Raw genomic sequence first — 19,315 nt, 5'->3', positions numbered from 1 at the left:
ATATTCTTAAAACAAAACAGAACAAAAAAAAAACATCAGGTCTATATCAATCTGTTGTATTCAAAAGCTAAAGATGCCTTAGCTTTTATTTACAAAGCGAAAAAAAAAAAGAAAACTTGTCAACACTTGTATTTTTAAAATGATTTCTGACATATCCCACAGAAAAACTTTGTTGCTAATGTCAAGTCACGTGTAATCTTGGGAAAAAAAATTCAATTGCGGGGTAAAAGTAAGCAAAAGGCGTTAGTAATGAAAAATAAGAGAGAGAGTATATAAATTCACACCTGAAACTTATTTTGATATTTTCTTTATGTCTTCATTACCTTATCCTATCACTTTACCTACCCTTGCTGACTCTCAGTTAACTCGTGTTGGCTTCAAGTCACCTGAAGACGTTGTGGTTGTATCTGCTGTCCGTACTGCACTTACAAAAGGACGCAAAGGTGGATTTAAGGATTGCTTTGCTGATGGTATTTCGATGATTGTCTATTGATCTCTATTACTTACAACTGTTATTAGAAATTTTATTCAATGTATTAAAGGCTACTATTGAAAGGACTGGTATTGATCCTGCTTTAGTTCAAGATATCACTGTTGGTAATGTCACCGGTAAAGGTGGTCTTGCCACTCCTTCCCGCATGGCCGCTCTTGCTGCCGGATTCCCAGACACGACATCTGTGAGCACTTTGAACCGTCAGTGTTCTTCTGGTCTTCAGGCCTGCGTTCAGATTGCTACTGCCATTCAAGCTGGCTTGATTGACATTGGTATTGGTGCAGGTGTTGAGTCGATGACTAAAGATTACTTTGGTCGTGAAATTCCTACTTCAGACAAGTTATCACAAATACCTAATGTTGCTGACTGCAAACTTCCTATGGGGTAAAAGCAAAAGAACAAAAAAAAAAAGATTGAAATTGGAGCTTATATTTTTTTTTTGTCTAGAATTACATCTGAAAACGTTGCAGCCGAATATGGAATTACTCGTGAAGAACAAGATCTTTTCTCGGCTGAATCTCATAAAAAGGCAGCAGCAGCTCAAAAAGCTGGTTATTTTAAAGAAGAAATCGTGCCTTGTAAGGTGACTGTTTTGGATAAAGATGGAAAAGAACAAACTGTGATTGTCGATCAAGACGAGGGCATCCGTCCCTCAACCACGCCTGAGGGTCTTGCAAAATTAAAACCCGCTTTTAAGCCAACCGGTAGTACAACTGCTGGTAGCGCATCACAAATTTCGGATGGTGCTGCTGCCGTATTGCTGATGAAGCGTAAGACGGCTCATAAACTGAATTTGCCTATCCTTGGTAAATACGTTACATCTGCATCTGTTGGCGTAAGTATTTTTTTATTTTGAACAAGTGCTTCTTATTAAAACGAATGGTTCCACAGGTCCCTCCTCGCATCATGGGTGTCGGTCCTGCTTATGCTATTCCTGTTGCTGTCGAACGTGCAGGCTTAAAGATATCTGACGTTGATATATACGAAATCAATGAAGCCTTTGCCTCACAAGCTTTATATACCGTCAAGGTGCTTAATATTCCCTCAGAGAAAGTGAATCCCAAGGGTGGAGCGATCGCGATCGGTCATCCTTTAGGATGTACAGGTGCTCGTCAAGTCGCTACCTTATTCCCTGAACTCAAACGTCAAAATAAGAAAATTGGTGTTACTAGTATGTGTATTGGCAGTGGTATGGGAATGGCCGCTGTTTGGGAAAGGGAATAAAAAAGTTGTATTTTTATTGATAAATAATTTAATAAATAAGCTAAAGAGGATCCAATCCAGCTACAAAGTCCAATACCATAATTTGTTTTCCTTGACCTGAGCTATTTATGATTGAGTTTTTACTATTAGTCAAGATCAATTGAACATCTTTTTGTTTTACCTCACTATATGTGTATTACTTAACAACACATTATATATCCAGCTTGAGTGAACACTTTGGAAGCTCAAAATACAAGCTCCAGTTTTAGGATCCCATACTTTCAAAGTACGGTCATAACTACCGCTTACGAGTTTACCCTAAAAAAAAATTCACAAGAAAAGTAAGCATTTTTTTTTTTTTTTTTTTTTTTTTTTTTTTTGGGATCGTATTCTTCATTACCTGTAAACAGTCAATGGATCGAATCATTCTTCCGTGGCCTATCAGAGTATTAACACATCCTCCGGTATCAATATCCCAGACATTGATTTTGCCATCCAGACCACCACTGTACAAATAGTTTCCGTCAAACCGAACGCAGGCCAGCCCTAGTTTATGTCCCTCAAAGGTTCGTAAGCATTCGCCAGTGTCCACGTTCCAAAGCTTCAGGGTAGTATCACCCGAAGCAGAGACGACCTGATTATGGCTGACAGAATCGAGTGCGTTCACTGAGGCAGTATGCCCAAGCAGCTGTCGAAGTTCGTTGCCCGTGGTATAATCCCAGACGCGGAGGGTATGATCTTTTGAAGAAGTCACGATCTTGTTGTTCACCAAGCAAACATCCAAGACGCTGTGACCATGACCCCTGAGATGCATTTTAGGTTCAAGTTCAGGTAGGGACCAAAGGATACAGGTCGCATCCGAAGAGCCTGTCATGAGCGTATCTCGATCGACACGCATACAGAGGATGCTGCCGGTATGATGGTCTTTGAGGGTTCGGATACATTTTCCAGAGGAAACATCCCAGATCTTGACCGCTTGATCTCTGCTGCCGGTAGCCAAAAGGTTTTTTCCAATCCAGGCAGAGCAGTAAACACTGTCCTCGTGCCCTTGTAAAAAGCGGGTTGTCACTTTCCCGGTCGACCAACGTTGTTGGAGGGCAAGATGGTTCTTGTAGAGTGCTAGATGGTAAGGGATCTCGCTTCTTCGTTTTTTAGATACATGGTTGATCGTGATGAACTGAAAGTCGGCAGAAAACAACTTGCGCCAGAGGTCATCATCACGGCATACAGATCGAATTCGATGGCATGTCTGAGATAACATCTGAATGCTGGCAAAGTCTAAAAAGAAAAGGATCTGGGAAATGACTTCATTGGGTAAAGTGGCCATCGAAAATTCTATTTGACAAAAAAAAAAAGAAGGCTATTTAGTTAGAATCACACAAAAGAAAACAAATGATATAAGGTACGTCACTTGTAGGTTGGATGATGTCTGACTGCAGGTGAGATAGACAGGAAACTGAAGAAGAACGTCGGTCTCGAAGTGGACTGTTGAGTATACGAAGCTTAGGAAAGATGGATGTAAGGTTGGTTGAAGGCACTTTTAGTTTTCTTTTGAGAGGCAAGAAAGTAGAATTGTTGTTTTGAGGATTAATACATTTTGTTTTGGCTGTTCTTCCATCTTTCTTGGGTGATATTGTAATGTAGGTGGTTGTGAAGTTGTCATTTTTTACTCTTCTTTCTCGATCAGAAGCAGTGAATAAGACAGATAAAGAATAAGTCATTTTACAGAATAAAAAAGAAAAAAAAAAAAAATACAAAAGAGGGTTATTTTTTCCCCACAAAATATATAAAAAAAAAAACTTTTTCACTACTTAAAACTCTAAACTTTAAAAGTGGTTGATTTCATATGGTGATTCAATAAATGGTAATTCGCGGGGTCTCTGTTAGATCAAAATTCATGCTTTCCCGCAATAAAAAAGTCAGCAGAATACACCTAAAAAGGAAATTTTCAACTACGGGGAAATGTTGAAATGGCTTGCTGTATTGATTTATATTAAAGAGAGAGAGAGAAAGAGAGAGGATCCAATTTAGTTTATAGCAAAGCAAAAGTATACTTTATAAATAAAGAATAGCGTGGATCAATCAGGCTCAAGTGGTGTGAGTGTCATTTGACAGTTGATTTATGTACTATTTTCAGAAAATAATGTCGCATTTTTATACATTTTATAATATAATTCACATAGAAAAACGACGAATTAGTGCAATATTACTTGCTGAAAATAGTAAATTTATTCGTAATCAATTATGATATCATTTTACTAAAATGTAAAAAAAGAAAGGACAAAAAAAAAAATAAAAGCGAGGGGAATTACTTTCCAAATTAATTCTAGTAAACTAAATCAAACAGGAGACATAAAAAAAAAACATTCGATTGTATTTTGTGTGAATATCAAGAGCTTCATTATCGAAATGGCTATATTGCTTATAAAATATGTGTGTGTGTGTGTGTTTGCTTTTTTGGATCGTTTTCAGATGAGATCCATTTTGGAAAAAAAAGAAAGGACCTGTCATCAATTCAAGGACCAGTTTCGCGGAAATCGAAAAATGAGGCTCATGTAACCTGACTCCTTATTCATACTATTTTCTCATACAAATAATCCCACGCTTACGACCCATCAACTAATAGGCATATGCATTAACTAGCAATCTTTTATGTGACAGGAAAAGGATATACTTTAATGCGATCTCTCTTTAATTTTCATTCACTTTTTAGATGTGTGACTTCAATTAAAACTACTTTCACAATGGAAAAAAAAATAGCCCTTTTGACTATCAAGGGTCCCCCCCCTCTTTTTTTTTTTTGGAGAAATGAATGGCATAATTAAAGTAGCGTATAGTTTTGAAAGAAATGAACACAGACTAACCTCATTCAACCAACAAAAATCGACACTTTTAGCGTACACTTTCAACTACAACTAAAACTCGACTTGTCTTTTCTGGAATTCAACCGACAGGTGCACCACACCTTGGCAATTATCTCGGTGCGTTAGCCAACTGGTCTAAACTACAAGATCCTGATCCAATCACAGGTGCAGCCTCAGTACCTTATTACAGCATCGTTGACTTACATGCCATTACCATGCCACAAGACCCTGCCACCTTACGACAAGCCAAAATCGACATGGCCACCACATTACTCGCTTGCGGCGTTGATCCAGACCGGTCGGTCCTGTTTGAACAAAGCCGAGTGAGAGCACATACCGAGCTGGCTTGGATCTTTAACTGTATCACGCCCGTTGGCTGGCTCGGCAGGATGACACAGTGGAAATCCAAGATGGACAGACGAGACCTCGGTCACGGACAGGCCCTGGCTGACGAGCACTTGACGGCCGGACTGAAGATGGGTCTCTTTGATTACCCGGTGCTGCAAGCGGCCGATATCCTGCTCTACAAGGGAACCCATGTGCCTGTCGGTCAAGACCAGATGCAGCATCTTGAACTGGCACGTGATATCGCCAGCCTTTTCAACAAGACCTTCAAGACCTCGCTCTTTCCCAAGCCGGCGGCGATTCTGCCTCCTGCCACCCAACGCGTCATGTCCCTGCGTGATCCGACGTCGAAAATGTCCAAATCGGATCCCTCCGACTTTTCTCGTCTCAACCTGACCGATCCTCCTGCCCTGATCAAGGCCAAGATCATGAAGGCCGTCACGGACTCGGCACCAGGTGTCTCTTATGATCCCCAGGCAAGACCGGGCATGTCAAATCTTGTGGGTATCTATTCAGCTGTGAAGGAGATGAGTGTGGAAGAAGTGGTTGAAGGATGTGCACATATGAAGAGCACAAAGGAATTCAAAGAGGCAGTGGCAGAAGCGGTGATTGCAAGACTTGAGCCAATACAGAATGAGTTGGCACGTTTGAAGGCAGATGAGGGTTATGTAAAGCAAGTGTTGGATAAAGGTGCTGAAAAGGCTGAGCAAGTGGCTGATAATACCATAGAGGAGGTTTATAAATTAGTAGGTCTTCGATAAACCCAACTCTTTTTATTATTAAAAATACAAGTGTACAAAATAAATATTATAGAAATTTTAAATGAGCACTTAAACCATAATGATCTACAGAAAAAAAAGATTAGTCATACATGTCATTCACAACAGCTTTCTACACTTGCCTGATATCTGTGTAAATGGGTAACGGTTCGATGTGTTCTTTTCGACCAAAAAAGGTTCGACGGCAAATTGGGTAGGCATGATGGGATCCTGTTGGCCGCGACTTGCAAACAAGAGTCGATCGATACTTTGTGCGGTCAAGAGTTGGTTGTGGCTTGTCAGCACGACTTCTGCCGGCACAAGGGTGCCATTATCCAGTGTCCTGTAATCACCAAACGTGATCGGATGATGTCCAAGGGTATCGTAGGCCACGTCTGTGAGGACATCCAGACGCCAAGGGTGAGCGTACGATGGTGTTTGGTCATCACGACGACTCTGACCCAATTGGTCCAGATCGACCCCTTTACCTCGAAGGACATCCATCATCATCGTGTAGGCCATCGAACTCGCGCGAGAGGGTGTGTCGATCGAGGCGTTGTGGACCGCAGCATCCACATTTAAATCACCCATCAGCAAGATCGGATGGCTATCGTCCTTGGCTGTCTCTGTCATGAACTTGTGGACAGCCGCGAATTGACTCAGTCTGACTTTGGTGTCCTCTAGATTAAAAGTGCCACCGTTGTCATAGGAGGCTTGGGTATGGGTCGTATAGAGATGGACTAGGCTCTTGTTATTCAATTGCACAAGCGCATGAAGAGCTCCTTTAAAAGAAAGCCTAAGATGGAACGGTCAGTAGAAAGTTGCGTGGCCTTTTCTTCTTACCAATCCGAGTGGACTCCGCGAGGAAACTCTAGCCTGTCTGATCTTATGATCGGAAACCTTGAAAGGAGCAGTAGACCACCATCACCCGCAAGCTCCCAAGGATAATGACGAGGCGAGGCGACTTGATAATAAAAGCCCTGGTTAAATGCCTGTGTCATCAGTTTGTCTATACGTCGATTGGCAAATGCAAAGGCCTCTTGAAAGGTGATGATGTCATATGAAGGTAAAACATGCTGAATAATGTACTCCAAACGCTCGTCCTTATAATCGTCTGCATTATTTTTCACACCAGGTGGCCTCATGAATATATTGAGCGTCAGGAGTCTTGCGGAAGATGAAGACAATGCTTTGGATTCGATTGGAACTGGGCTGGGTAAATGGGTCGGTGAAAAATAAAGGGTGCAAAAGAGGATGAAGGAAAGGATGGGTAAAATGATTAGGAGACAGCATCCGCCGATTAGTGATCGCTTGGTGCAACCACAACAGGGTTTTATCAACAGACGGCGGAAGAGTGAAGATGATCTGTTGGAGCGATGCTGATAAATCTCTTCTTCTTCTATTAGTTCAAATTGATCAAGTTCGTCTAGTAATGGTGCATCTTCTTCGTGAGGATCGTATTCTCTTTTCGATTTCGATGTGAGTGACTGCATTATAGTAGTACGTGAGGTATCATCGCTATCACGATCAAAGATCATATGAGCTGCTGTATCAAAGCTTTCAAGGCTACTTTTACGTGAATCCATCTTTACAGCAAAAAAAAGAAAAGAGAAAGAAAAAAAAAAAGAGAGCAAGGGATGTGTTTCGTGTTTGGTTTCTTTTTTATTGTTTCCCAATTTTAGTCTCCGTTCGCTTAAACTCGGTTGATCAAGTTTATCCGTTCACGAGAACAAGAAAAAAAAATTAGTTGCTTTCTTCATCTAACCAAGTTAATAAGTCGGGTGTATAATAAGTCAAGATGAGGGTAGCACCAGCACGCAAGAAGCTTGTCATTGATTCCAAGACGATTGTTTTCAAATCAAATACACCGGCCTTTGCGGAGTGATAAAGCATTGAATATTCTCCCGATACTTGATACACAGAAATGGGATAATCCGCAGCTATTTCCGCTGCTTCTCGGACGATATCAAGGTAAGGCAAGCCTGGCTTGACCATGATACAATCCGCACCTTCTTCCATATCACGCTTGATCGCGCGACGTGCCAAACCACGACCATTGGTTGGCAATTGATAGCATTTTCTATCCCCAAAAGCCGGAGCCGAATTGGCAGCGTCTCTGAACGGACCATACCAAGGTCCCGCGAATTTGGCGGCGTAAGAAATCAACATGACCTTATGCGCTAAACCTGCTTCCATCAGTCCTTCCTTGATCGCCTTGATCCGACCGTCCATCATGTCCGAGGGGGCCACGCACTGTGCGCCTGCCTTGGCATAATTGACAGCGACTTGTTGTAGACGTTGAACAGAAAGTGCGTTATTCAACGTGCCATCTTCACGCAAGATACCACAGTGTCCGTGGGAGGTATATTCACACAGACAGACATCACAGCCAACGAACAGGTTGGGAAATTCCTTTCGGAGTAAACGAACAGAGAGAATCGTGGGTCCTTCAGGATCGTCTGCACGGGAGCCGGTAGGATCCTTTACACCTTCTTTTAAAGGCACACCGAACAACATGACAGATTTAAGTCCCTTTTGATACAAAGGAGCGATGAATTCCTTTAGCTTGTTGATACCAATACGATATTGTCCGGGAAGTGAGTCGATGTGGTCAAAGGCGTTTTCGTCGTCAGAGATGAAGATGGGATACATTAGCATCTCTTTTGTCAGTGTGCGTTCCCCTTGCCATGCACGAGTCAAAGGATAGTGATAACCGCTGTGAAGAATGGATTTAGGATTGGACATTGCAATCAATAAAAAGCTTCAAGTAGAAAAAAAAAGTTTCTTTTCATGGCTTTTTACTCTCAAAGGGACACACACACATTTCAAACTCCTACAACAAGGGCTCTGTATTTTTTTACTGCGCAAAGTGTGAAAGAGACAGACATGTTGAATTTGCTGTTGTCTGTTCAGTAGATTTGAATCACTGCTGTGTGGTTAATAGCGTAAAGACTGAGACTTGTTTGATTTATTCATGTGCTCAAACAAGAATGAATCTTTGTGACCATTTTGCTCACATATAAAACTGATTGAATAAACGCGTTTTTAAAAGGAATCTGTTGGGAATGAAAAAAAATACAGATAAAAGCGGCATTGTTCGGTTTACAATAGCTTGTGTTTAAAATCAAATTGTTGGTCGTACCTAGAACAATCTCAGTTGCCTCCGCTCCGGCTTTCAATGTGGTAAATGCTCACCCGTCAACAAACTCATCCTGGCTTGCACAGCTCAAGAGCTTATTTTAATTGTTTTATACTTTACAATTTCATCCTCCCACAAAAAAAAAATTGAATCTATATAACAGCTAGCATTTGAAAGATACAGGAAAGAAAAGGGTTTGTTATTACATGAAAAATAAAGCGTGGCTCTGAGAGCATTTATCACATTTCAGCCTTTGCTTTGGTAATATTTTGATAGGCGTGCTTTCGATGTGATAACAATACTACTTTGATAGATGTCTGAAACCAGGTCTGCAGTCGAATGATATTAGGTCGTTGGCATTGTTCATCCACTGATTTCTATCAAAGACCCTTCAAACTATTTTTGTAGAAAAAAACTTGTCACTAATAATCTTAAAATTTGCTAATTACATTAATAAATGGTTTATATCTCGCACGTTGGTGCTAAAACCAGCAAAGTCATTTGATACTACGCACATCTTTGAATTTTCTTTTAAAAAGGTGAGAAACTCTTTCATTGTACCATTTACGTTGTCCAATTTGGAAAGAACTTTATGATTATCCAAGTCGCGTTTCTGAAAGGCTTGTTTCGCACTCGAATACAGGGACATCAATATGCGGTCAACTAGGGATCTTTGAAGTAACAGATTTATCATTCGTTCCAAACTATCTAAATTCGAATCTCTTTAAACAACCATCTATCGCAGCATCCATATTTTTTAATCATTTCAAAGACTTTATGGAAGGCTTCTTTGTTACTCTCCTTTTTTATTCGTAATTGCTTCATTTGATTCAAATGTTTCATTAAAAGGGCAAGCCTTCTGATATTGACCCATTGGTTGCTTCTTTACCCTTTTTGTTTTGCTGTGCACACATAAGAAGTAATGCGTCTTCTTTGGCAGCAAACAGGCTTTCAATGCCTCTTTGGAATATAGAAACAGCAGTAGCATGTCTCTCATTAACACAAGTCTAATGTTTGATCCAATTGGCATGATAATAACACTATTGGAATATCAAGCATCAAATTCCATTTTGTCTACAAATTGGAATATTGACCAAAGGTTCAGGAGCGCTTTTTTAAACAAAAAGGTGCTGAAAAATGTTGCTAGATGAAGAGGACAACATTCTAGATATTGTTGTCAGTAAAAGTATCTGTCTCCGAATAAGAGAATTGATTCATCCAATATACATCGAGGTGTGACTGCTGCAATAGATAAAGCGTGGCATGAAAAAGCCTTCACCACCTTATCGGAACCTTCCACTCCGGCAACGGTATGATTATAGCATGTTTAAGCTGAGGTATATTTAAATCGTCAGCCATGTTTATATTACACAGTAGAGTAAATAAAGATGAAGTTCTTGTTTAAAAAAAAAAGATTTAAAGTGATTTCAAGTTGATTGAGTTGCAAGAAGAAGACAGTGATCGCTTTCGTTCTTTGTTATCATTCACATGTATTATAAAACAACCTTTGTGCAATAAAATAACAAGAGATGAACAGTGTAGTACAGACCGTGTTTTTTACAAAACATCACTGGTTTCTGCAAAGGCCGGCGTTTGAAAATAATCTTTCCCATCCAAATAAAAAGAGGACGACAACAGCTCCCTTTTCCTTTCCTCACTTTTTTTTTTCTCCTTACAAAATGACTTCTGATATCTGCCGCTTTGAATCTGCCAGCCAGTTACACGACCATGGCGATGGTCATGTTCACAGCCACGCAGGCCATGATGCTCACGAACACGGACATACGCATGAGCAAATGGATTCGCCTGGCTTTTACCAAGATCGTCCAAAGGCTATCTATGACAAACGCGATTGGTCAGAAAGAGCGTTTACGGTTGGCATTGGAGGGTAAGAAAGAGATGAAGAAGAGCGGTGGCTAACGATCGATAGACCGGTAGGCTCTGGAAAGACAGCACTGATGTTGGCTTTATGCCAACGTCTTCGTGAAACGTACAGTATCGCGGCTGTCACGAATGATATCTTCACAAAGGAGGACACCGAGTTCTTGGTGAGACATGCTGCTCTACCTGAAGAACGTATTGCTGCGATCGAAACCGGTGGATGTCCTCACGCTGCGATTCGGTAATCCAAAAAATAAGAAAGACGCATTGCTTACTTTTATTAGTGAGGACGTTTCTGCCAATCTGAATGCTTTGGAGACCCTTCACAGCAAGTTTAATACCCAGCTCTTGTTGATTGAATCCGGTGGAGATAATTTGGCTGCAAACTACAGGTGAATAAAGAAGGATTGACAGATTGATAGCATCTCCTTATCTTTTCACAGTCGTGAATTAGGTATCATTTTTAAAAGAGCGACAGTGATAGATAAAAGAGCTAACGTTGATTTCAGCTGATTATATTATTTATGTGATTGATGTTGCTGGAGGTGACAAGGTGCCTAGGAAAGGAGGACCTGGTATCACTCAAAGTGATTTATTGATTGTCAACAAGACAGACCTGGCTCACATTGTGGGTGCAGACCTCGAAGTCATGGCTCGTGATGCAAAGAAGATGAGGTAAAAGAAGCGAGATAGGTGGATGATTTACCAACCCCTTTTTTATAGAGGAAATGGTCCGACTGTCTTTGCTCAAGTTAAAAATGGGGTGGGTATGGATGAGATCATTTCTCTTATTTTAGGTGAATGGCATGCAAGTGGTGCTAGTAAAGAATCTTCTTAATAATAAACCATATTTCAGTGAAATGAAATCATGATAAAAGCCACTGATCCATCCAAAAGATGAGTTACTTTTTTTTAAATCAAACAGTCAAAAGACAGGGAAAGGGTACTTGTTGGCCCAAACGGGTCAAAATGGAATACTTTTGAAAAGATTTAAATAGGACGTCATACACGTCATTTGACTTACAAACATAGATCTGTGAATGTAGACCAAAAAAAAGATGAAAACAGTAAATTCCAATGGATGTAAAACGATAGATGATATCAAAAAGAGATGATTTGATGAACTTTGGTTTGAATTCAGCTGTGAACCCAAATAACAAATTCTGTGACTCCGAATGTATTTTGTATTTACTTTTTTCTTTTTCTTTTTAAAAGAAAAACAAATGGCTGATTGTAATTCTGTTACAGTATTTGCTGCTATTGGTGCTGCATATATTGGTTATAAGGTCTTTACTTTATTAAAAACTTTATTTGATGTCTATGTTGCCCCTGGTATTTCTGTAAGATAAAATACACGTTCACGTTCCTGTAGACAGCCACTCAGGCCTTTTTTTTTTTATAGCTCAAAAAGTTTGGTGCTGGACAAGGTGCTTGGGCAGGTAAATAAACAGACATGCTATTGTCTTGCTGTTATTCAATATTCGACTACAGTGATTACTGGTGCAACGGATGGTATTGGTAAAGAATTTGCTTTACAACTCGCCAAGAAAAAGTTCAATGTCTTTTTGATTTCTCGTACTGCTTCCAAATTAGAAGCTGTTGCTGAAGAAATTGGTAAGAAAAAGAAAATACTCAAAAGAAGAAACCTTATTTACTCTTTTTTTTGATAGCTTCTCAATATGGTGTTGAAACAAAGTGTTTTGCAATGGACTTTACAAAAGGAAATCCTGAAGATTTTAGTAAAGTAGGTGAAATCTTGAATTCTATTCGTGTTGGTGTCTTGGGTAAGGAATACGATACTGTAGAGAGAAAGAGTATTAACGGTTGTATAGTCAATAATGTTGGTGTTAACCATGAAATTCCTACGCCATTTGAAGAGGAGGACGAGACGATTATTAACAATATTGTTGAAGTAAACATTAAAGGACTGATGAAGATGACAAAGCTTGTACTCCCTCAGATGAAAACAAAGTAAGAAAAACAAAGAGAAAGCAGAATTGAATACTAAGACTTTCTAGCCGTAATGGTCTTATCTTTAATCTTGGCTCGTTTGCTGGTTTAGTCCCTACACCTTACCTGTCTGTTTATTCTGCGGGTAAGGCTTTCTTGTCTACTTGGTCACAAGCATTGGGTACAGAAGTGGCAAAGGATGGTATCGTGGTTGAACACGTCAATACCTATTTTGTCGTATCCGCTATGAGTAAAATTCGTAAGCCGACGATTTTAATTCCTACTGCAAAGAATTATGTTGCTAGTGTTTTATCCAAGGTGGGTGTTGCCTGTGGTGCTAATGTCCCTTTCACTTCAACACCTTATCCTACCCAGGGTATTGTCAACTGGGTGATCAATAACGTGTTCAGTCATCATTTCTGGGTTAAACATAATGACAGTAAGTTTGAAACAGTACACATCCACTCATTCAATTCATTCTTTTTTTTTTTGTAGGCATTCAGAAAGATATTCGCAAGAGAGCCTTACGTAAACGCGAGCGTGAACAGGCTGCTGCTCTTAAAACACAATAAAAGAGTGATCATGTGGGATGATCATGATACGTATTTATATGTGTATAAATTATTTAATAGTCATTGAAAAGAAGGGGAAGGGGGGGGGGAGAAAAAGCATAGATTAAAAAAAAAAAAAAAAAAAGAGAGGATAAATTATAAAAGGAGTGAAAAGAGTCGCTTTGCTTTTGTTTTTCTACTTTTTGATGAACAGCTTGTGGTAGCAGTGGTAGGAGTAGCATTGAGTGCGTTTGGATGATTTAAATCAAAGGAGAGTCTAAGGTCTGGTAATTTTGAGAATTCGAATGCGGATGAATCGATGATGTCGGGTATTGTCAGATCATCTCTTTCGGTCACGTCCAGCGTGGTGGTAGTGGTCGTAGGTTGATTGTCATCAGAGGTATTTGTGTTTCGTCTTTTGGCATACCTTTCATCTTCTTCATTTTTAAAGAGTCTTTTATCATCCAAATGAAAGCTATCGATATCTGACAACATGCTGATACTACCTCTTTTACGCGCAGGAAGATGAGTTGTGATGGGATGATGGACTTGTTCATAATCTGAATCTATAAATGAATAGCCATCAAAAATATCTTGAATTTCTTCCGAAAGATCTGCTTCAGAAGCCACATGGGTCAAGACGGGAGACATGGAAAGGAAATCAGGTTCAAAATTCGTAAGGTCCATCTCGTCCTGAACGGGTGGTAAGAATAAGGTGGGTTGTAACCTCCTCTGTTCGATATCGTCCCAGGAGATATCAGCAAAATAGACATGTTCCTTGATTTCTTCTGTACCCTGAGCTCCTAATCTCGTACGAGGGTCTCGATCCAGCAAGTCAGAAATGAATTCGGCCGTTTCGTAATCAAAGATATCCGACGGGAACTCCAACGGATCCTCCAAGACCCTTCGATACATGTCTGAATGATTGTCTGCCCAGAAGGGGGTGACACCTGCCAACATTTCATACAGAATCGTACCAAAACTCCAGTGATCGATACCAAACGAATACGCTTCGCCCAACAAGACCTCGGGTGCCAAGTACTCTGCCGTTCCACAAAAGGTCTGTGTCTGATCATCCTCTTCTAACCATTTACTTAGACCGAAATCAGTCAAGATGACGTGTCTATCAGCCGTGATCAAGATATTCTCTGGTTTTAAATCTCTATAAAGGATACCCAGCCGATGTAACTCGCTGATGCCCTCAATGATCTCTGCAGCATAAAATCGAGCACATTCTTTAGGGAAGGTGTAATGTCGAGCCATGTGTGTGGCCAGATCACCACCGGAATAATAGGTTGTCAGCAGATAGAGTCTGTGCTCATCTTGAAATGAGGTGTGTAATTTGGCAAGGTAGGGATGATTGACCTCTGAGAGTGCGACGAGGATGTTTCTTTCGTCGATCGTGTGTGTGATCTCTCTCTGGTCGATCACATGCTGTTTAAGAATCGATTTTAGCGCGTAAAGCTCTCTGGTCTTTCGAGATCGGACTAATAAAACCTTGGAATCGAGATTAGTTATCTTTATGCTTCATCTCATTCATACTTTACTTTTCCCATACAACCCTTTCCTAGCACTTTGACCATTTCCAAATCATCCAAAGGGTTCACTTGCTCTTTAAGACTTTCCCTATTCAAACTTTCAATGATCGAAGGATTCAGGCCTGGTTCCCATATCTTGACTTGATCTCTTTCAGGTACGGTGGCTGGAGTAGGCGTGATGGTGGTAGGCAAAGGATCATGTGATGACACGGTGGATAAGGATTCCTTGAGATCCCCTTCTCTTTGAGGAGAGAGAAAATCACGCAAGAGAGTGGAAGATTTGAGGATGGGATCCAGTGAACATTTGATCAAATATTTTTCAACCTTGTCTGCGTCCGACTTGATTGGCAAGTGAAAAAAATGACGAATGCTCTTTCTTTTTTCTTCTTTTTTAGTAAAATGAGGAAATGAAATTCTGATCTTTTGATAATGTGTTTTGACCTACAAACAAAGAGTCAATTTGACATGATTTCAATCAACCCATTTACCAATTGATCAAAGCTTTGAAGGTCAGGAATATATCTTGTTATTGACAGCACAGATCGATCGGTGATGACAGTAATATTAAATTCCTAAGTGAAACAAATCAGAAAGAACCCTCTTTTTCATCCTCATCTCTTATTTACTGGCACAGTTTTCCATTTTTCATCTACTGAATCCATGACAATAATGGGTAATTCAGTCACTTTGATATCCATAATATTTAAATCCATTTTAAAAGAAAAAAAAGGTTTTTTTTTTGTTTCTCTCTGTTAATAACATGAGCCTTTCTATTTTTTTTTTTTTTTTTTTTTTTTTTTTTTTAAAAAAAACAATAATACCTTTACAAGTCAAAGAAAAGAGGGAAAAAAAAAAAAAAAAAAAAAAAGAGACACGTTTGAATTTTTTTATATAAAAAAAAATAAATAAAAAAACGGTTGATAACTTATTTTATTTTCTTTAGGTCTGTCTCTTGCTTTTTTTTTTATGTATTTTTTTTTTGTGTGTGAAGAAAAGAAGATGAAAAATGAGAGGAGAAATTTAGAAAATAAAGGTTTTTTTTATTGCATCACATGTATTTATACCCGAATTTGACATCAAAGTGGAAGGAATGACAAGTGTAACATGTTAATAAAAGAGTGAAATTCATTCAGATGACTGATGTCCTATCCTTTGAGAGAATACAAGACTTGGCCATGTTCGGTTACACTCTTTTGCGTCATGATTATCGAAAGGAATAGGGTTTAGGGGCAATTTAAAATGATTCAAGTTGTTGGGTATTTCAAACATCAAAGACCTCTTTGCCCCTTACAGAAAGAACATTGTATTTTGAACATCAGTCGATGAACCTCTTCTTTTTGGCATCAAGACTCTCCCCTTAAAGCTTATGGTCAACACATTGAGTAATCGGACGAACATGCTTCATGTTTTATTATTTTTTAAATGACCGAGCTTCATGTCCTTTTCATCATATGGTAGCATAGAGACCTGTACCTTGCCATCATTTCGTGCACACATCGAAAACATCAACATATTCACTTTCTCCTACTTGTCCCTTGTTTTCTAATTGTTCACACACCACTGCTTCTTTATTTCTCAACCACTCAATTTTTTTTTTATTTTGTAAACTCATTTTGTTTTCACGCGGCGATGCGTTGACAAAAAAGAAATGAAAATTGCTCTTTTCTTTTTGTTTCTTTTTTTTTTTTTCAAATAGAACCCATAACCCTGTGCTGCAAGTGGATCATCTTTCTTCAAGGGGAGCCCATTCTTTTTTTCTAATTATCCTAAATTGATATTGGCTTAAACGCGAGAATTTTGACTCAATTATAGAATTGTCACAAGATAGTGCCACTTGATGCTGCTTATTTGCTCAGCGTAATCAAATCATTGTCTTGCTTTGGCTTCACTCATACTTTTAGTTACAAATATCATCTTTCATCGTCTTTTTTTCCTTTCTTTCCCGAAATTCTACAAGTTGCCACTGAATATGATTTTTTTAAAAAAAAATTCAAAAGCTTTATTACAAATAAAGTATGCTTTGATAACAAGTTTAGTTTCTAATTAAACTTCATGTTTTAAAGCCTGTGAAAAAAAAGGACTTTTTCTCTTAAAATTTAGACAACTTGAGTTGACACAAGTTACTGCTCCTTGCTAAAAGACATTTAAGGGGAAGGAGATGAGCATGCTCGTGTTTTCCTTATTTACTGCTTTCTTCCCTAGTTTGTATGCAAAAAGCACGATTGCCTATGGATTTCATATTGAACAATGGGCTGTTGCCAAGTTGTGCACATTCTCAAAGACATGCCATTATGAAAACTAGAGTGAATTTATACGCACGTATGCATTTCTCAAAACAGCATTTGACCTCTTGTGTTCCTTAAGAACATCGTTGCCCTCTTTCACTCCAGACTTTATCTCTCTTGATGTGTATGATTCCTTTTTACTAAATATGCGTTGTAAGTCATCAGTGAGTCATTGTTCATTACCTCGGAGTGACGCACAGCAGTGTGTAATCGTGTACAGGGCAAAGGCAAACCTATTCTTTCTTTATTTGTTTATTTGTTACTTGGCTTTGCTTGATACATTGATTAAATGCTTGTGATAAAAGCATACACATTTATTTGTATCAATCACATGAAACAACCTAATTGAACAAGTTTTCTCTGTTCAATTCGAAAGCCTTTAAATTGTTCCGTTCATGTACAGACTTTGTATGACCCACAATTTCTCATATCAAACAACCCGGTTTTTTCCATCTTTTCGTCTTTCCTGTATTCCTACCTGCGTCATCTTACCTGTCTCATAAAGGGCAATTAAAATACGCGTAGGATGACAATGACAGTGTCGGAGTATTCTGATCAGAGATTTACTTAAAATGGTAATTTTCGTCAGCATTAAAAAATAGAATTCAATTTCTCTTTATTGTTGGCAAAAATATACAATTTAGTTCTTGAGGAGGTTATAGACAGTAAGAGAAGAAGTACCGATGAGAGTAAGGAAGCCAAGGTAACCGATCGCGCCGCGTGTACGCTTTTCAGGACTGCCACTAGAGTATCCACTGGCATAAAGGACACGTCCCAAAAGGTAAACAACACCTGCACCAGCCGAGATCTCTGGGTACTTGAGGCCACCGATCAACAAGAAGGTGGTGTAGACAGGAAACATCTCGAGTGTGTTTTGATGAGCACGTTGAACACAGTTGAATACGTGCTTGAGAGGGTCCTTTTCGGCTTCAGCCTTTTCAGCATAAACTAAAGTTCATTTAACATCATCCTCTCTTTCTTTCAACTCACTTACCATAAGGATAAGGAATCTGAGCAGCCTTACGGGCCTTACCGACCTTCATACCCAAGCTGACAAGGTGGAAAGCACCAAGACCAGCAACGCCGAGAACCTTTTTGTTATGAATGGGTTATTCGCCAATAGAAATGAGTCTCATAAAAACTTACGTAACCATATTCAGAAGGGACAATGAGAGCAACCATAAGATATTTCTTAATTTTGATAAAGATTTAAAAAAAAAAAAAAAAGAAAGAAAGAAAGAAGGAGCTTGTGCTTTAAATGCTTTCTTTCAACCAACACCGTCCCACAAGATTAATTTACAGCATTTCCGAATGAATCAAAATTTCGAGTTTCTAAAATGAGAAAATAGGATAATACGTTTTTTTCTATTAAAGTCCACACAGGCTATCAAAGACAGCGATTCAAAAAACAGTCATGGACGAATACCGCATTCGTCGTTTTATCAAAAATATTTTTTTATCCAAATGAAAGCTCTCCATTTGCTTACGTTTGTTCGCTTTTTAAATTGGCCAATCATAGATCTTTATTTCTTCCCCTCACTTGTCTGTCAAGTTGAATTGGTTGTCATTTGGATAACATTGAAATCGGAAAGGTCGTGTTTGATCAAGCAAGTATTACTTATGAAGTTATATTAGTAGTTCTGAATAACCATGAAACTCTAATTCAAAATAATCTTCAATATGGATATTATCTATATCAGACAAATCCCGCACAGCAATCAAACTTTCTACAACACCAACACCATTTAAAGCGTTTTGCGGTTGAATGGATGACCCTGTCTAAGCAATAAGGGCTGCTTTTCATCATAATAAAAAAAAAAACGAGTCGAATGAAGTGTCTTGTTACATTGTAAAATGGTTCCTTTCGTGAGGTTCGAGTATTACTAACGGCGAGAGTTTTGTAACAGAGTATGTAGAGAATGACTCATACCTGTCGTATGGCTGTTCTCTGAATAGATGTAAAAACAGAAACTAGCGTCACTTGACAGCTGTCCTTAGATGTAAAGTCAAAAATAAAATGCAGCATCTTGTAAGTATTAATATTTTTTTTATGTCAATAGAACCTGCTTTTCATCATCAAACAATGGGTTTTTTTTTATTAGAACAATTTCTTGTTTCCAGTCGCGTCTTTTGTGATCACTTTCGGATGAAGGAGTCATTGCAATGTGATCCTATGTTATTATGAAGCTCATAATTCAACAGTTAGAAAGCATCCTCCTGGGAAGAAACCCCTTTCAAGTTCATGTATATATAGTTTTATAAGGAAAACGTACAAAGAGTTTTTACCTGCATTGTATTAAATGTTTGA

At 38.9% G+C, this 19,315-nt stretch overlaps 9 protein-coding genes across 9 annotated transcripts; 4 read left to right on the top strand and 5 right to left on the bottom strand.

Moving 5' to 3' along the window:
• Window positions 1-310: 310 nt before the first annotated feature.
• Window positions 311-1,717, top strand: RO3G_03407 (uncharacterized protein; the record flags this gene model as incomplete). Its single annotated transcript, XM_067657998.1, has 4 exons — window positions 311-470; window positions 520-877; window positions 941-1,328; window positions 1,385-1,717. 4 exons carry the CDS (start codon window positions 311-313, stop codon window positions 1,715-1,717), a joined length of 1,239 nt encoding a protein of 412 aa, XP_067514099.1.
• A 375-nt stretch (window positions 1,718-2,092) lies between these two features.
• Window positions 2,093-3,417, bottom strand: RO3G_03406 (uncharacterized protein; the record flags this gene model as incomplete). The annotated part of the gene is made up of 3 exons (XM_067657997.1): window positions 2,093-2,096; window positions 2,209-3,031; window positions 3,195-3,417. The coding sequence occupies 3 exons, from the start codon at window positions 3,415-3,417 to the stop codon at window positions 2,093-2,095; spliced, it is 1,050 nt and encodes a 349-aa protein (XP_067514098.1).
• A 1,358-nt stretch (window positions 3,418-4,775) lies between these two features.
• RO3G_03405 (tryptophanyl-tRNA synthetase) lies at window positions 4,776-5,666 on the top strand (the record flags this gene model as incomplete). Its single annotated transcript, XM_067657996.1, has 1 exon — window positions 4,776-5,666. The coding sequence occupies one exon, from the start codon at window positions 4,776-4,778 to the stop codon at window positions 5,664-5,666; it is 891 nt and encodes a 296-aa protein (XP_067514097.1).
• A 117-nt stretch (window positions 5,667-5,783) lies between these two features.
• RO3G_03404 (uncharacterized protein) lies at window positions 5,784-7,249 on the bottom strand (the record flags this gene model as incomplete). Its single annotated transcript, XM_067657995.1, has 2 exons — window positions 5,784-6,459; window positions 6,507-7,249. The coding sequence occupies 2 exons, from the start codon at window positions 7,247-7,249 to the stop codon at window positions 5,784-5,786; spliced, it is 1,419 nt and encodes a 472-aa protein (XP_067514096.1).
• A 157-nt stretch (window positions 7,250-7,406) lies between these two features.
• RO3G_03403 (delta-aminolevulinic acid dehydratase) lies at window positions 7,407-8,408 on the bottom strand (the record flags this gene model as incomplete). Its single annotated transcript, XM_067657994.1, has 1 exon — window positions 7,407-8,408. The coding sequence occupies one exon, from the start codon at window positions 8,406-8,408 to the stop codon at window positions 7,407-7,409; it is 1,002 nt and encodes a 333-aa protein (XP_067514095.1).
• A 2,073-nt stretch (window positions 8,409-10,481) lies between these two features.
• On the top strand, window positions 10,482-11,521 carry RO3G_03402 (urease accessory protein UreG; the record flags this gene model as incomplete). The annotated part of the gene is made up of 6 exons (XM_067657993.1): window positions 10,482-10,690; window positions 10,733-10,924; window positions 10,968-11,075; window positions 11,127-11,137; window positions 11,193-11,358; window positions 11,407-11,521. 6 exons carry the CDS (start codon window positions 10,482-10,484, stop codon window positions 11,519-11,521), a joined length of 801 nt encoding a protein of 266 aa, XP_067514094.1.
• A 385-nt stretch (window positions 11,522-11,906) lies between these two features.
• On the top strand, window positions 11,907-13,205 carry RO3G_03401 (uncharacterized protein; the record flags this gene model as incomplete). The annotated part of the gene is made up of 7 exons (XM_067657992.1): window positions 11,907-12,023; window positions 12,086-12,122; window positions 12,175-12,297; window positions 12,354-12,467; window positions 12,516-12,654; window positions 12,702-13,072; window positions 13,129-13,205. 7 exons carry the CDS (start codon window positions 11,907-11,909, stop codon window positions 13,203-13,205), a joined length of 978 nt encoding a protein of 325 aa, XP_067514093.1.
• Window positions 13,206-13,537: 332 nt separating this feature from the next.
• On the bottom strand, window positions 13,538-15,435 carry RO3G_03400 (uncharacterized protein; the record flags this gene model as incomplete). The annotated part of the gene is made up of 6 exons (XM_067657991.1): window positions 13,538-13,659; window positions 13,700-14,088; window positions 14,152-14,618; window positions 14,732-15,163; window positions 15,211-15,294; window positions 15,349-15,435. 6 exons carry the CDS (start codon window positions 15,433-15,435, stop codon window positions 13,538-13,540), a joined length of 1,581 nt encoding a protein of 526 aa, XP_067514092.1.
• A 2,212-nt stretch (window positions 15,436-17,647) lies between these two features.
• Window positions 17,648-18,189, bottom strand: RO3G_03399 (uncharacterized protein; the record flags this gene model as incomplete). The annotated part of the gene is made up of 3 exons (XM_067657990.1): window positions 17,648-17,955; window positions 18,002-18,098; window positions 18,154-18,189. The coding sequence occupies 3 exons, from the start codon at window positions 18,187-18,189 to the stop codon at window positions 17,648-17,650; spliced, it is 441 nt and encodes a 146-aa protein (XP_067514091.1).
• Between the last annotated feature and the right edge of the window lie 1,126 nt (window positions 18,190-19,315).

This window comes from Rhizopus delemar, genomic scaffold (genome assembly GCF_000149305.1).
Source record: "Rhizopus delemar RA 99-880 supercont3.2 genomic scaffold, whole genome shotgun sequence".
NCBI classification, from domain to species: domain Eukaryota; kingdom Fungi; phylum Mucoromycota; class Mucoromycetes; order Mucorales; family Rhizopodaceae; genus Rhizopus; species Rhizopus delemar.
This window is presented reverse-complemented; position numbering and strand designations above follow the sequence as displayed.